Source organism: Malaclemys terrapin, chromosome 12, assembly GCF_027887155.1.
Source record: "Malaclemys terrapin pileata isolate rMalTer1 chromosome 12, rMalTer1.hap1, whole genome shotgun sequence".
NCBI lineage: Eukaryota > Metazoa > Chordata > Testudines > Emydidae > Malaclemys > Malaclemys terrapin.
Window position 1 is genome coordinate 34,084,009 of NC_071516.1, and position 15,738 is coordinate 34,099,746.

The 15,738-nt window shown below is 62.1% G+C and overlaps 1 protein-coding gene across 1 annotated transcript; it reads left to right on the forward strand.

Annotated features, from left to right (window-relative positions):
* The first annotated feature begins 252 nt into the window (after positions 1-252).
* On the forward strand, positions 253-15,413 carry LOC128846637 (von Willebrand factor A domain-containing protein 5A-like). Its single transcript, XM_054045871.1, is given in 19 exon segments — positions 253-299; positions 2,716-2,777; positions 3,048-3,250; positions 5,260-5,289; positions 5,291-5,483; positions 5,930-6,102; positions 6,574-6,688; positions 7,395-7,567; positions 7,714-7,802; positions 8,009-8,153; positions 9,342-9,421; positions 9,527-9,641; positions 9,842-10,006; positions 10,336-10,439; positions 10,782-10,990; positions 11,962-12,207; positions 13,211-13,347; positions 13,890-14,016; positions 14,417-15,413. Coding segments are annotated over 18 exon segments (2,424 nt in total). The 5' UTR covers positions 253-299; positions 2,716-2,737; the 3' UTR covers positions 14,497-15,413.
* The last annotated feature ends 325 nt before the right edge of the window (positions 15,414-15,738 follow it).

The window sequence follows — 15,738 nt, forward strand, 5'->3', positions numbered from 1 at the left end:
TTGCAAGGAAGTGGTTTTTAAGTGAGGTGAAATTTGGGGGTACGCCAGACACACCAGACTCCTGAAAGGGGGTACAGCGGTCTGGAAAGGCTGAGTGCCACTGCACCGGCATATGGCGGGCGGTGTGTGGTGAAGGATTTGCAGATGGTCTCTGGCTCCCGCCGGGGGAGGGACTTTGCAGACGGCCCCTGGTTTGCAGTAGCTGAGGGTGGGGAGTTTGCAGACGCTCCCCGGCGGGGGGCGGAGCTAGTTTCCCTTCCAGCTGACTCAAGGCTTCGCTACCGGGACCGAGAGGGAAGGTACCAGAGGTGCGGATCGGGTCCCCCAGAGCACCCCCTCCTGAGGTCCATGGACCGCCCTGGTCCTGCCCCATGGGTCCAAGGTCCCCTTCATCCTCTCTGGGTCCACGGGCCCCCTTTCTTTGGGAACTGTGTCCCGGGGTCCCCCCTCACCCCCAGCCCCCGGACTTGGGGCTTTGCCCCTGCAGAGTCTCCCGTCCCTGGAAGTGGGGACCCTGTGTGCTGGGGCAGGTTGGGGGGGGGGTTGGAGGGAGGTGACCCCTAAACCTTCCTGGTTCCAACCCATCCTCCCACCTTTTTGTTCCTTTACGGACTTCTCCCTGCATGGATCTCCGGGTGCCCATCCCCGTGGCACCCGGCCAGGTCTGTCCTGCTCCCCACGGGCTCTGGGAGCTGCTGGGGGCCTGTTCCCTGCTCTGACCTCACCCCCCGGCAGAGTGACTCAGCCTCGGGCGTTCTGCCAGAAGCAGCTGCAGCAGCGAGAGTCGCAGTTGGTGAATTGCTGTAGCTTTCACGCTGACTCACTTTCTCCGGCCTGGGAATTCGGCATCAGAGTTAAATCCCAGGGACAAACAACCAGCCTCCCTTCCCTGCCAGAGCCTTTCCCGGGGCCTCCGCCATTTCCTGGTCTGTGGTGCTTACCCTGGAGCAGGCGAAGAGGCGCCTGGTTGTGAATACCTGCTCCGTTGGGTTGCGGCAGGTAGCAGGCCCTGCTCTGGCACCGGCCCGGGGATAGGGGTGGCAGGCAGATGAGATTGCACTGGAGGGAAGGCGCATATTTCTGGGTGTGGGTAACTAGCCATTGGCACAGCTCACCCGGGGCTGTGTGGTGGATCCTCCATTACGGCCAGCGTTTGATGCGGGACGGTGGGGGTTGGGCCTCAGTTTCCCCAGGAGTTCATTCCAGGCGCTGCTGGGAATGCAGGTTACCTGGGTGATCCCAACATTCCCGTCCGACCTCGGATCTGGGAATTCTTCAGCTGGCCCAGCGGCGGCGAGGTAACATGGGGCCCCGAGAGTGGGGTCTGGAGCAATGTTCCCTCTAATTTTTTACATGTATGTGCAGAATGAATTTTGTTATGTGCAGCAATATGGAGGTGATGTGTGGTGGGGGTGGGGCCCAGGGGTTCAGAGTGTGGGAGGGGGCTCAGGGCTGGGGCAGAGGGTTGAGGTGTGGGCTCTGGCTGGGGGGTGCAGGCTCTGGGGTGGGGCCGGGGATGAGGAGTTTGGGTGATGGAGGGGGCTCAGAGTTGGGGCAGAGGGTTGAGGTGTGGGATGAGATGAGGGCCCCGGCTGGGGGTGTGGGTTCTGGGGTGGGACCGGGGATGAGGGGTTTGGGGTACAGACTGCCCTGGGGAGAGAGGTCTCCCCCCAGCCCTCTCTCCCTGCAGCAGCTCGGGACCGGGCCAAGGGAGAGGCACCTCTCAGTGGCAGCTCCTGCGCGGCCCTCGGTAGCCAGCTGCACGGCCGTGCAGCTTAGAGGGAACTTAGGTCTCTGGAGCCCCTCTTGGTCATGGCAGCTCTGGCGTTCCTCACCCCCGCCCTGCACCCTTAGATCCCTGCTGCACAATGGAGACTCCCCATGGGCTCAGAGCCGGGTTCCTGCTGCTGGAGAACCCAGCCCTCTGCCGGCCTTTCACTCCCACCAGGCTCAGGCCAGCCGGTTCCGTGGCAGGGAGCAGGAGTCCCCAGCTGTGGCCAGGGCTGGACTTTGCAGTCTCAGGGCAGGGGGTTCATGGCGGCCCCAGGTGAAGGTAAATAGCAGCACCCCCCACTTGGAACGGCTGCTGTGCAAACCTCTTCTGTTCTCTGCAGGGTGTCACCCTAGCTGGGTGAACAACCCCCCAGTGACCCACCTAGGTTCCCTGCAGCTTGGCACTGCTCCAGGCCCCCCCGCCTCCCGGGGCTGGGGATAGAACCCAGGAGTCCTGGCTCCATGCCCCCCCGACTTAACCCACTAGTCCCCACTCCCTGCCCAGAGCTAGGGATAGAACCGAGGAGTCCTGGCTCTCAGCCTCCCCCCACTCTAACCACCAGCTCCTTCCCTGCGCTCTGTCCGAACCCCCACCCTTCCTTCTGTCTGTCCATCCATCCTCAGCCCCCCATGTGCTCTGTCCATCCCCACTTCCCTCCTTCCATCTGTCCGTCCGTCCATACATCCCTATACACCGCCCTCTACATTTCTCCACACATCCTCCATTGCTGGCTGGCACCGTCTGCGGGGAGGGGGGCCCGGAGAGGAGCCATCACTGTGATCTCTGAGCTAGGCCCTCTAAGCCTGTGGGACTCTCTGCCACAGGACTTGGCTGAGCAGGGAGGTGGGGCTGGAGTCTCGGAGCCATTGCTGGTGGTGGGGCACCCTGTACCTGTCAGTTTTTATAGGAACCCCGTATCTCACCCCCCTTCCCCTGCACAGATCCCCCGATCCCGGACCTGAGATGACGCAGTGCGGCCTCCTGACCGGCTTCAACAAGCTGGGTGAGTCAGGGCTGGGGGTCGGGAATTGGGGCTGCAAGGGGGAGGGTGGCCCCATGGCTGACATGGCCCCTCCCCCGGTGAACATGGGGGTGTGTGTGGGGGGCCGTGGCTGAAGTCCCCCTCCCCCAGGACCCATGGGGTATGTGGGGGGCCCGTAGATGACACCCCCCTCCTCCGGCGCCGATGGGGGTCTGTGGGGTCCCATAGCTGACAGCCCCCTCCCCCAGCACCCATGGGGGGCCCCCTGGCTGATGACCCTGTTCCCCCCAGTGCCCCTGCTCAGCGGCTCGGTGACGGTGCTGATCCGAGGCTTTGTTGCGGACGTGGGCTGCGAGCTGCTCTACAGGAACGAGGAGCCGGGGCCCGTGGAGGCCGTGTTCGTGTTCCCTGTGGATGCCGAGGTGGCCGTCTACGCCTTCCAGGCCCGCCTGGGGGGCACCTGCATCCAGGCCCAGCTCTGCGAGAAGAAACAGGTACTGGGGGGCATGGGTCCCGGGGGTAGAGAGGCGGGTTATGGGTGGGACTGGGGGGGATCTTGGGCTGACCCATCTCTCCAGCAGGCACAGGAGCTGTATGGGGATTCGCGGGCAGGGGGCTGTCGGGAGGTGGGGGAATTCGGTGTGACCCCATCTCTCCCTGCTGGAGCTGTATGGGGGGCAGGGCAGGGGGATGTCAGGGTGATCCTGTCTCTCCCCACAGGAGCTGTATGGGGGCAGGGGAGGGCGATGTCGGGGTGTCCCGCTGTCTGTAGCGGCTCACAAGTGAGAGTGCCAGTCTCGGGGCCGAGTATCAGAAAACAGGACAGACGCCCCTAACTGCTGGATGTCTCTATCCTGGGGTTTCATGTGGCCAGCGCCCAACGTGAGCTCCTGGCTCCCTACGGAGCCCCGGCCAGCCCCCTCTCCAGCCCCTCCACTCCTAGGCCAGGCTGGACTTTGGGACGGGAGGGTAGTAAAAGCCCAGATCACCTCCCGTCAGGTTTCTTCCAAACTCAAAGGGTGGGTCACTCCCCCCGGTCCATGGGCGCTCCGGCTCTCCCCAAAGACAGCGCTGCAGCCACGTTCTCTAGCAAACGACTAAAGGTTTGTTAGCCAAGAAGAAGAAATAAGCTGTGGAGAGGTTCAGCAGGTAAAATACGAGCCAGGTGAGTCACGGTTTGCAGAGCAAGCGAGAGCAGAGGCGGAGGGATTTGCCAGTGGTCCCCTAAGGCTCTCCGGGTTCCCTAGAAGGGCTCTGGGGATCTCTGCCCCATTGCTCGGGATTCCCCTGGCAGAAGCCGTCCGGGCAGAGATACAGGATCGCTCCCCGGAGCCCAGCTTAGGACTCATTGCCCGCAGGACCGTGCGGCAAGTGTGCCCATCACAGCCTGGCTCTGGAGGTTTTCCATGGTCAACCCATGCTGTGACGTGAGCATGTTTCTTCGTGTGCAGTTCCCAGGCTCCAGGCCCGGGGGCTGGGCAGTGACACAGGATGGGTTTAGTTCCTTCGATTCCGTGCAGTTTGCACATCAGACATCTCCTCTTCTTGGCACCCAAACAGTCTTTAGATCTGAGGCTGAGAACAGGGAGGGCAGTCCCAGGAAACACATTGGTAAAACAAAACCATCGGGTTGCTGTGAACTGTTCTCCTGTACGAGTGAGCCAGTACCTTCCTTCTCTGACATTCACACCCAAGCAAGTTCTACAGAGACTCTGGTCTGAGCTGGCCTGTCAGTGACACAGGGGGCAGGAGGATCTCGAAGGGCAGGGGGATTTTGGGGAGCAGGGGGATCTTGAGGTGACCCCGTCTCCCCTGGCAAGCGCAGGAGCTGTATGGGGACGTGTGGGCTGGGGGAAAGGGGATTTTGGGGAGCAGGGGGATCTTGGGGTGACCCCGTCTCTCCGGCAGGCGCAGGACCTGTTAGTCCTGGGGGAATTCTGTGCCAAAAAATAAAAAATTCAGTGCACAACATTTTAAAATTCTACAAAATTCTGCATATTTTATTTGTCAAAATAATACAATATAATCACGTCAGTTTCAATTATTTTGGTAATTTATTTCAAAATACCTGTCAGCAATGGTGTGTGTAACTAGGCATATTCATACAGAACTTTGAGTAATAATTCATTTAAATTTCAATACAGAACTGTATTTCCTGAACCTGTGAGAAGCAGTGCAAAGGCTTGGGAGAGTTGGATAACTGCAGCACTTCTGGGCCAGAATGTATTTTCTGTGGCGGAAAAGAATTCTGCACCAGACATGAATTCTGCGCTTGAGCAGTGGTGTAGAATTCCCCCAGGAGTAACCTGTACGGGGATGCACTGGCTGGGGGTTAGGGCAGGGGGATGTCAGGGGACAGGGGGATCTTGGGGTGACCCTGTCTATCAGGCAGGCCCAGGAGCTGTATGGGAACGTGCTGGCTGGGGGGCAGGGCAGGGCACTGTCTGGGGTAGGAGGCTGTTGGGGGCAGGGGGATCTCAGGATGACCCTGTCTCTCCAGCAGGCACAAGAGCTGTACGGGGATGCGCTGGCCGGGGGGGCAGAGCTCGTTCCTGCTGCAGCAGGAGGGGACCGGGGGCGACGTTTTCAGCTGCTCCCTGGGTAACCTGCCCCCTGGGGAGGAGGTGGCGCTGACCCTGCGCTACGTCTGTGAGCTGCCGCTGGAGCCCGATGGAGCCTCCCGCTACATGCTGCCAGCCGTGCTGCGCCCCCGCTACACACCCCATGGTGAGACCCACAGATCCCCCCCCTGTGTCCCCCATTTGCCCCACAGTGAGACCCACATATCCCCTGCTCTTCCCCATGCGCCCCACAGTGGGACCCATAGTCCGCAACTCCCCCACTACATACCCCACAGTCAGTGACCCCACAGCCCGTAGCCCCCCCGAGACCCCCTAGCCCCTGCTACGTATCCCACATGGACCCTCAGCCCCATAACACCCCCTAGGCCACTACTATGTGTCCCACAGTAAGTGCCCCCCCCAGCCCCACAATCCCTGCTCCAGGGTATGTGACCCCCCCAGCCACCCCCAAATCCTGCACTATGCCAGCCCCTCAGGTGCTCCCCGATATCCCCCCATGCCTCCCAATATCCCATACCCCCATCTTCCCCTGCTATGCCAGCCCCCAGGACCCTCCCGCTCTCTCAGCCCACACCCCATGTCTCTCTGCAGGGTGGGACGGGGAGGACGTCACCCAGGGGGTCCCGCAAGTCCCCCAGGGGGAGCTGCCCTACACCCTGAACCTGAGCGTCACGCTGCAGTCGCCCCACGGCATCGACCGCGTGCTCTCCAACTGCCCCCTCAGCCCCCTGACCTATACGGCCGGGAACCGGACCACCGCCCAGGTAAGGGCTCACCCGGACACCTGGGTCCCAGTCATCCCCGCTGGGAGGGTCAGTGTGGGGGAGGTGCTGGGGGATTTGGGCCGGGGCAGGTTCCAGGGGACCATCTGCCTGTGGCTCCTGGAAGCGGTATGCAGGGGGGTGGGAGCTCTGGGGCAGGGCAGGGGGGTTGGTCCCAGAAGGTATGTGTGTGGGTCAATTGCTCGAGTTCTCTGGGAAAGAACTTGTGGGGCTGAGACCAGCCCGTGGGGGTGAAATCCCGGGCGTTCGATGGGCCCTTGGTTCTCTTCACTTTCTGGGAGTTTCCCGCTCCTTGATTTTCAATGGGAGAAAATGGGGGGCGTGGTGGGAAAATGTGACCCCCAAATTGGAAAGATTTAGCCAAACAAAAGTGAGAAGTTTGCAGTGTTTGCTCCAGGAAGAGCCAAGTCCCCCAGGAGCCAAGGGGAGGTGACTGTGTCTGTCGCCCCCCAGGTGTCACTATCCGAGGCCCCCCCGTGGGACCGGGACGTGGAGCTGCTGGTGTATTACGCGGAGCCGCACAAACCCAGCGCGGTGCTGGAGGCTGGACTGCCCGGAGTGGAGCCAGGTGAGGGCCCCTGCACCCTGCTGCCCCTGGGCAGGGGGGTGTCTATGGGGTGGGGTAGGAGTGTGCTGGGCTGTGATGTGGGATCGGGGGGCATGGGGCAATAAGGGGGATAGTAGGGGAATGGGGGGTGCTAGGGCTAGGTTCTCAGAGCAGTGCTGGGGGAATCAGGGCAAGCGAGGGTTGGGGGATGGGATTGGGGGGGGTCTCAGCGGAGCTGGAGGTGGGAAGGTGGGGTGTCAACAGGTGGACACTGGGGCTCACTGCAGGTTTGGGAGGGCAGGGGCTGGTGGTGGTGAGGGACGTAAGGGGAGGGCAGGGGAAGGACAGAGGAGTGGGGGAGGTACTCAGGGGAAGATGGGGTTGCGGGGGGCTGGGGGTGGTTGGGGATCTGGGGAGAGGGTGGTGTGGGGGGAGGGACAGAGGGGTGGGGGTGGGGCTCTGGGGCAGTTGGGGGGCGCTGAGGGGCTGGGGACGGTGGGGGATCTATGGGGAGGGCAGAGTTGGGGGTGGGGCTCTGGGATAGTCGGGGGATGCTGGGGGGCTGGGGCTGGGGTGGTGGGGGATCTATGGGGAGGGCAGCATGGGGGAGGGGGAAGGGCCATGGGTGGGGCTCTGGGGCAGTCAGGGGGGCCTGGGAGCTCTCACAGGCTCACAGGGCTTGTCCCCATGCCCCCCCCCATTTGGGACTGGCCCCATCTCCCCGTAGGCTCCCTGATGGGCGACCCAGCCGTGATGGTGACCCTGCTGCCCAGCCTGCCCGAGGTGGTGCCAGGCCAGAGCTCGTCCGGGGAGTTCATCTTCCTGCTGGACCACTCCGGCAGCATGGCGTGCCCCATGGACAGACTAGACCACTCCCGCCAGCGCATTGACAGCGCCAAGGTACGGCCAGGCGGGAGGCCACACTAGATGGGCCTGTGGAGGGGAGCAGCTCAGGCTGGCTGGGCCTGAGGGGACAGAGCTGAGTGGGGGAGCAGCTCAAGCTGGCTGGACACGGGCGGTGACTCCTTCCATTTGTCTGTCCCCAGAAGACCCTGGTCCTGCTGTTGAAGAGTTTGCCCCTGGGCTGTTATTTCAACATCTACGGCTTTGGGTCTTGGTTCGAGTCCTTCTACCCGTGAGTCCGGGGCGGGGCATGTTGCTGGCTGGGTTAGGGATCAGGGCAGGCTGGGGTCGGGGTGTCTGTGGGTTGGGGGCAGGGCTGGCAGGCGGTGGGGGTAGCTGGGGTCAGGATGTTTTTGGGTTGGGGGCAGGGCTGGCTAGGGACGGGGTGTCCCTGGCTCCAGCTGTCCTGGCCTCTGACCCCTCGGCGCCCTCCCACAGGCAGAGCGTGGGATACACCCAACAGACCATGGCCGAGTCCCTGCAGCACGTCCAGCAGCTCCAGGCCAACATGGGGGGCACCGAGATCTTGGCGCCGCTACGAGCCATTTCCCGCAGCCCCTGCCTGGATGGGCACCCGCGCCAGGTATCGGGGCAGCCGCAGGGCATCCCGGGGGCTTGGAGAGGGGCTGGGGACCAGGGGGGCAGCCGTGGGGTGTCCCGGGGTTCAGAAAGCGGCTGGGGGAGCTGAGGAGGGTTGGGGGGTGTCAGAAGGAAATGGGGCTGGGGTGGAGAATAAACTCAGAGACTTTCAGGCCAGAAGGGACCATCCTGATCATCCCAGCCCCTCACCCCCCCCAGTGACAGCCCCTTGACAAGCCCAGCCCCTGGGGCTGAGTCACCAAACCCCTGAGCCCTGAAGTACAGACGTAGGGTCACAGAGTCCCCCCAATTACTCCAGGGCCCTGGCTGCTGAGGGTGACGAACCCCCCAGCGTCTCTGCCCATCTGATGCAGGAAAGTCCCTTTCCCACCCCCCACCCCACATGTGGAGGTCAGTGAGCCCCGAGCGTGGGGCCGAGACCCCCTAGCCAGCCCTTGGGAAGGATTCTCTGCAGTAACTCTGAGCCCCCGCCCCCCACCTAGTGCCCTGTCCCAAGCCGGGGGGTGTTTGCCCCCAGCTGTTGCCATGGATCATGCACCATCGCAGGCCCCTTGGTGCCTGGCCTCCCTGCCATGGCTCACGCCCCCTGCTCCCCTCGGGAGGCTGTTTCTGAACTTCCTGGACTTGGAGAGGGGCTGGGAGCCCTGGGGGCAGCTGATGGGGGCTTTGGGAGTGTGGGGGGCTCAGAGTGGGACGGGGGCTGATGCCCCTTGCGGTGTAAGTGGGGCATGTTGGGCAGGAGCTGGGGGGGCACCTCTGTATAGAGCTGGGGGGCAGCTCTGGGTGCTGCGCCCAGCTCTGGGGGGCGCCCTGCAGCGAGGGGGCAGGGAGGGCTAGTGGGGGGGGGGTCAGGAGGGAGCTCCCAGAAAGGTGCCCCCAGCAGTTGGGTGGGTTAGTGTCTCCGGGGGCTGGGGAAGAGGTGACAGGTGGGTGTTGGGGGTCACAGTTAGAGATGGGGAGAAGGTCAGTGGTCCCCATCTGTCAGCCCCCCCCAGGGGAGAGCTCTGGGACAGGAGGAAGAAGGCTATGCGGGGGGTCTCATGGGGCCAGGGGTCTCTGGGAGGGGGGTCAGTGGGGCAGGATCTCTGGGGGCTGCCCCCATTCCCAGGGGGAGGAGGTATCTGCGGGGGATTTGGGGTCCCTGGCTCTGACAGCGTCTCTCCTCCTCCAGCTGTTCGTGTTCACGGACGGGGAGGTGGGGAACACTCAGGACATCATCACCGAGGTGCAGCGTCACCAGGGGGCCCACAGGTAACAGGGCGCTCTTCTAACCCTGCCCCCCAGCGACCCCCAAGTGAACCCCAACTCTGCCCCCTCTTCAACTGCTCTCACCCCCCGGACTCTGCCCCCCCACAGGTGCTTCTCCTTCGGCATCGGGGAAGGGGCCTCCACAGCTCTGATCAAAGGCATCGCCTGGGCAGCAGGGGGCAGTGCCGAGTTCATCACAGGCCAGGACCGCATGCAGCCCAAGGTGAGAACCCAGGAGTCCGGGCTCCTCCATCCCTCTCCTGTGCTAACCCTCCAGACCCCACTCCCCTCCTAGAGATGGGAGAGAACCCCGGAGTCTGGGATCCTCCCCGACCCTGCTCTAACCCACCAGCCCCTACTCCTCTCCTAGACCAGGGATAGGACCCAAGCCTCCTGGTCCCAGAGTGCCGGTCTCTCCCCCAGGCCCTGCAGTCTCTGAAGCGGGCCCTGCAGCCGGCCATGACTGGGATCTCGCTGAGCTGGGATCTGCCACCCGGGATGGAGGCGGCGCTGCTGGGCCGGGGTCCTGAGGTGATCTTCCCTGGGCAGCGGTGCCTCATCTACGCCCAGCTCCACGGGCAGCCCCAGGTGAGAGAGCAACCGCCCCCCCGGACACCCCCAGGGCTTGGGGTCAGTGATTGAGCCTGGAACCTCCCACCCCCTCCTGGGTGATAACTCTGACCCCTAACGATGGCCTTTGGGCTGGGGGTCTCTGTGCTACCCCAACTGAGTTGATCTCAGTCAGGATCATTAACTCCAGACCCTACTGATGGCCATTAGGCTGACTAGGCAGCCCCCCGGCTGCTGTTAATCAGGCGTATTTATCCCCTTTGTTCTGTAACCTGGGTCTGGGGGGGTCCCTGGGCATCTCCTCCCCCCCTCGCACTCCACCTCTGACCCCCTTTCTCTGCCTGCAGCCCCCAGACACTGCCATGGGGGGCGTCACCCTGCAGTACCGCATCCAGGACCAGACCTACAAGGAGACGCTGCAGTTCCCCCTGCAGCCACAGGATGGAGACAGGTGACAGCAACGCTCCTGTGGCCCTCATTACCCCCAGGTATCTGGGTCCTGCCCCTCCCCCCCATTCCCAACAGGACAGGAAAGGGAGGGGACCTGCCTCAGCTCACAGAGGGAAGCAGAAGTCCTGGCTCCCAGCCCCCCTGCTGTAACCACTAGAAGCTTATGCCCAAATAAATCTGTTAGTCTTCAAGGAGTCTGGTGGCACCTTATTGTTTTCACTAGAAGCCAGGAGTCCTGGCTCCCCCCACCCATACACTATCCCACTAGCCCCTGCTCCCCTTTCTGCATGGCTGGAATCCAGGCGTCCGGGGCTCACCCCATGACTCTCTGTCCCCGGCACAGGCTGCCCATTCACCGGCTGGCAGCCAAGTCGCTGCTGCTGGAGCTGGAGGGGGCAGTGGACACCGGGTCGGAGGGGGACCAGCGCCGGGTGCTGGAGACCAGCCTGAGCTCGGGGGTCGTCTGCTCCCTCACGGCCTATGTTGGGGTGGTCACAGAGCGGACGCAGCCGGTGCAGGGGCCGCTGGTGAGACGGGACATCCTGCTCACAGGTAACCCTGGAGGGGTTGGAGGGGGCCCTCAGGTGGGAAGAGGAACCTGGGGCCGGGGGGGCAGCATGTGGGTGGGGGGCTCGGGTGGGAGGGGGAACCTGGGGCCGGGGGGGCAGCATGTGGGTGGGGGGCTCGGGTGGGAGGGGGAACCTGGGGCTGGGTTGGGGGGTGGTGGAACCTGCCACTGGCAGGGGAATTCCAGGAGGGATCCCAGCAGGGTGAATCCCAGTTGGTGGAGGGGCACCTGGATGCATGGGGAGGCATCATGGATATGGGCTAATGTCCCTTTGCCCCTCTCCTTGCCCCAGCTATCATGTGGCTCTGCTGGCTCCACCCTGCCCCCCAGGGTGACCCCAGTCTCCCCGGCGCTGGCCAGGTGAGACGGGGGAGCAGCCTGCGGGGCCTGGCCATTCCAAGCTGGGAGAGTGGGGCCTCTGGGGTGGACAGGTGGGCATATTGACGGACCCGGAACCGGAGACCCAAACAGATGGGGGCAGAGACCGAGAATCAGATAGATGGACCGAGACGGGGAGATGGAGACAGGCAGACCGACCCAGACAGAGGCAGGGACCAGAGGGGTGGGCGCATCGCTGGCATGAGCAGGCCTGGCTAGCGGGGGCCTCTCGTCCCCCAGTGTCCTGCCCTCATCCATGGGGCGCAACACCCCCCCTGCATCCCTTGGGGCTGGAAGAGGTGTCCCAGCTGGGGGGAAGTTGCAGGGGAGGGGCTGGATCCGGGGGGTCCCAGCCCAGAGCCTGGGAGGGGATCCTGACTCTGAGGGAGCTAAGGGGAGGGGAGGATGGGGCTGGGTGTGTGTGTGGGTCCCAGCTGGGGGGCAGGGAAGAGGGGTCCTACCGGCGTGTTGGCTCTGGGTGCCGGGTGGGGGAGGATTTCGCTTCCCTCCCGTAGCTTGTCTCTGTCTGTCTGCGTGTCCATCTGTCTGTCCCTCTCTCTGACCATCTGCTCCCTAGAGTTTGATTTGATGGCAGGACATTTGCCGTACGTTTTCCCTTGCCTGGACGAAGACAACCAACGCTCCTTCACCTTGCGCGATGTGGTGGTTGTGGAGCACGTGAACCACTGCGTAAAGCGGCGCCCCCCTCGGAGGTGCCTGTTCTGGCTCTGCTGCCTCCCAGAGTTCATCCGGGGGAGCCTCCGACGCGAAGGCAGGAAGTCCTGCAGACATGGTGCCCCGCCGGAGACTGTGCCCCAGAAAGGTGAGGGGGGCAGGGGCTGGCAGTCAGGACTCGGGGAAGGCGGCAAACACCAGGATGACACTTCATCAGGTCAGAGACAGACGTGCCCTGACGGTCCCGGAGCTGGGCAAATGTTTAACAGCTGCATAGAAAGTGAAGGAACTTCCTGGGTAAAACACTGGTGTGACGCTTGGGGAAGGGGAATCCGCAGCAGGTTTTTTTTTAAGTGTCGTGATGCAAATTGTCTTGCAACAAAATAAATAAAAAATAAGGAAACTCACAGGCAAAAAACTCTGCCCCATAACCCTGGAACAGGCATAGCTATAATATCGTTTAGCCTCTGTAACATCCCATTTTCCCCACACACTTAGATGCTTGTGTGTTTCCCCAGACATAGGTTTCAGAGTAGCAGCCATGTTAGTCTGTATCCGCAAAAAGAAGAACAGGAGTACTTGTGGCACCTTAGAGACTAACAAATTTATTAGAGCATAAGCTTTCGTGGACTACAGCCCACTTCTTCGGATGCATATATGCATCCGAAGAAGTGGGCTGTAGTCCAATATGCATCCGAAGAAGTGGGCTGTAGTCCACGAAAGCTTATGCTCTAATAAATTTGTTAGTCTCTAAGGTGCCACAAGTACTCCTGTTCTTCTTTTTCCCAGACATAGGTTTGTATCACAGGTTGTGGTGTGGGATGGTCCCGGGGTCAGATTGTATTTGAGAAATACCCTGGAGTTTTGGGATTAATGGCGGAGGCTGGGACATTCACAGGGGCCCAAGGAAGTTGGGTGCCTAACTAAAGTTAATTGTCATCCCATGGGTGCAGGAAGGGGCATAGTTCAGGGTGCCCACAGAGGGGTTAACGGTGCTGAGAAGCAGGTAAAAGACGCCCATGGATGGGGCAGGGTTAAGGACGCTCATGGGGGGGGCACAGTTAAGGTTGTAGGCTGTCCCTTAGCCTGGACAGGCCATGTCACTGTTCTGTAACGATGTCCCAGCCCAATCTCCCCACATCTCTCCCTAGAGCGGGCACCGGAGGAGTCTCCCTTGCTGAGGCTGGTGTCTCTTCAGAATGCTGATGGCTCGTGGGACCTGGACCCCCGGCTGGCTGCCGCACTGGGGGTGACCGAGACCCATGCCAGGGGGAGGATGCCCATTGAGGTGAGTGTGGGAGGGGACAAGGACAGAGGAAAGGCGGGGAGAGATGGGGCTCAGGTGCCATGAGTTGAGCCTGTTCTCTGCTCCCAGATGAGACTGGGGGTGACCCAGGCTGGGGGCGGGTCTGAGGGCAACTGGATCAAAAGACCCTTGAACCTGGAGCCCAGTGGGTGAGATGGGCCCAGAGTGGGGGGCTGGGAACCCCCAAACAGGGGGTTGGAGCATTGGATCAAGAGGTTCTAGGACTGGGGGTTGGGGGGACATGGGGAAGCCCAGGCTGGGCCCACTCTGAGGCTGTCTACCTACCCCCGGCCATGGCATTGGGCATCTGGGTAGGGGGTCCACGGTGCTAGAGCTGGGAACTCTCTGAATCTGAGGAGGGAGCGCTGGATTTGGGGGTTCCCAGGGCAGGGGGATGGGGGCAGTGCTCAGAAGTATGGGGGGGGTCCACAGGGCAGGAGGAGGAGGCAGTGCTTGTGGGGGCAGGAGGGGTCCTCAGGGCAGGTGCTGTCTAATGCTCTCGCTCTCCTTCCCCCCCCCCCCAGGATGTGGCCCCCGGCGTTTGGGCCATGGTGCTGGCTGTGGTCTGGCTGCACGGCCGGGCCGCAGGGCAGCGCGATGAGTGGGAGCTGCTGGAGGCCAAGGCTGTGGTCTGGGTGCGGGGCCGAGCAGGTGAGATGGGGCTAGGGGGTTGGGGGCAGGCCCAGGGCCTCGACCGGAGAACCCTGGGTCCCATGGAAACCCCACAGCCCATAGCCCAGCCCTCGAGAGCCCCTATCCGCAGCGTCTCCCTGTCCCAATCTCAGCACCCATCTGGGGTCTCCGTGCCCAGCCCCCCAGTGCCTTTACTCCCCTGCCCCCCATGCCAGTCCCCCACACTCCGTGAGCTCTCTGGCCTTTGCCCCCAGGCCCGCCCCTGTTCCTCTGTCTGGTGTCTTCCCCCCACAGCCCTCACTACCCCACTTCCCAGACTGGTGTCCCCCCCCGGCCCTCGCTACCCCATTCCTCGATTAGTACCCCCACCCGTTTTCCTGGCTGATGTCTCCCCCCTGACGCCCCCCTCTTGTTTCAGGGCCCCGGCTGAGCGAATGCCTGGAAGCTGCCAACACTCTGCTGGGGTGCACCGTTGGCCCTGCCGTCTTTGGGCTCTGAGCCCCATTCCCACCCCCGAAGCTACCCTGGGCCTCCAACTGGGAAGCCCCAAGGGCCAGCAGGGGGCACTGGGTGTAAACCCACCTGGCCGGCCTGTGCCCAGCCTGGAGTTAACCCCCCGCTGAGATCCCACCTCTGCCACCAATTTGGATGCATCCGGCTCCTGCTGGCTGAAGAGGCGCCATGGCTGCCCCCCGGCTCCACCCCACGCTGACTCAGTGTTCAGTAACCCCCACGCCGCTCACAGCTGCCACCTCCTCTCAGGATTGTGGTGGGGAGTCCTCTGGATCGCCGGTGTCAATGTCGCACATTTATTCGCTTTTTCCAAATGACCCTCTATTAACAGCCCCTGCGCCCCACCCCATAGGTGGCTGCACTGACCTCGCCCTGCATGAGCCATCGAGTGTAAACCTAGGCCCATCTGCACGGAGTTCAGCTATTGGACAGACAGACTGACAGGATCTTTGCGTGTCCAAACACAACTTCATTTGGTCATAATGGCAGATATCTCTGCGATAGACAGTCTGGAACGGGAACCGTAGCCCAGGGCTTTGCATGCATTATTAGAGCTGCTCAGACGTTTTCCAGCTGAACACTATTCAGTTGGCAGCTGGGATTCAGTGGGGAAGGCTGACAGGTGGAAGTGGGCAGCAGATAGAGGATGCTTGCCACGTGCTGTGTGTTGTGAATCTGTCCCCATTCACCAGCTGCTGAATTCTCTACCAAAGGAAGAAATGCTTAAAACCTGGCCATCCAACCTGACTGCCCACCTTGGGCAGCGTTGGGCTCTTCTCAGGATGTCCTGGGGCTCAAGCAAACACTGGAAGACCTCAGCTCTTTAATTCCCCGGGGAGAAAGCATTATGTTTATCAAGGAACTGCACGAAAATAGCAAAGAAGCAAACAGTTTTCCCTCTTCATGTTAACCAGTGTCGACCAACCTTGAACTGCTCTCACCATGTGCCTCTGTGCTGGGTCGTGTCCCTAGTGAGAAGGCAACTCAGCCAATGTAATGCACAGCCCCCAGGTCCTGTTGCTGCCCCATGCCCTGCATTGCATGGAGGCTCGGGGGAAGGATCGATTGCCTTGAGCCAGCACTGGGAAGGAACGCAGCCCTTTGGCTGAGATTCCCCCCAAGGGGCAGATGGAACTCAGAGATCCTAATTCTCATGGCCCGCTATGAACAGTGGGACTTAGATGCCAGTGGTGACATCCTGGCCCCACTGAAACCAAATGGCCTTTT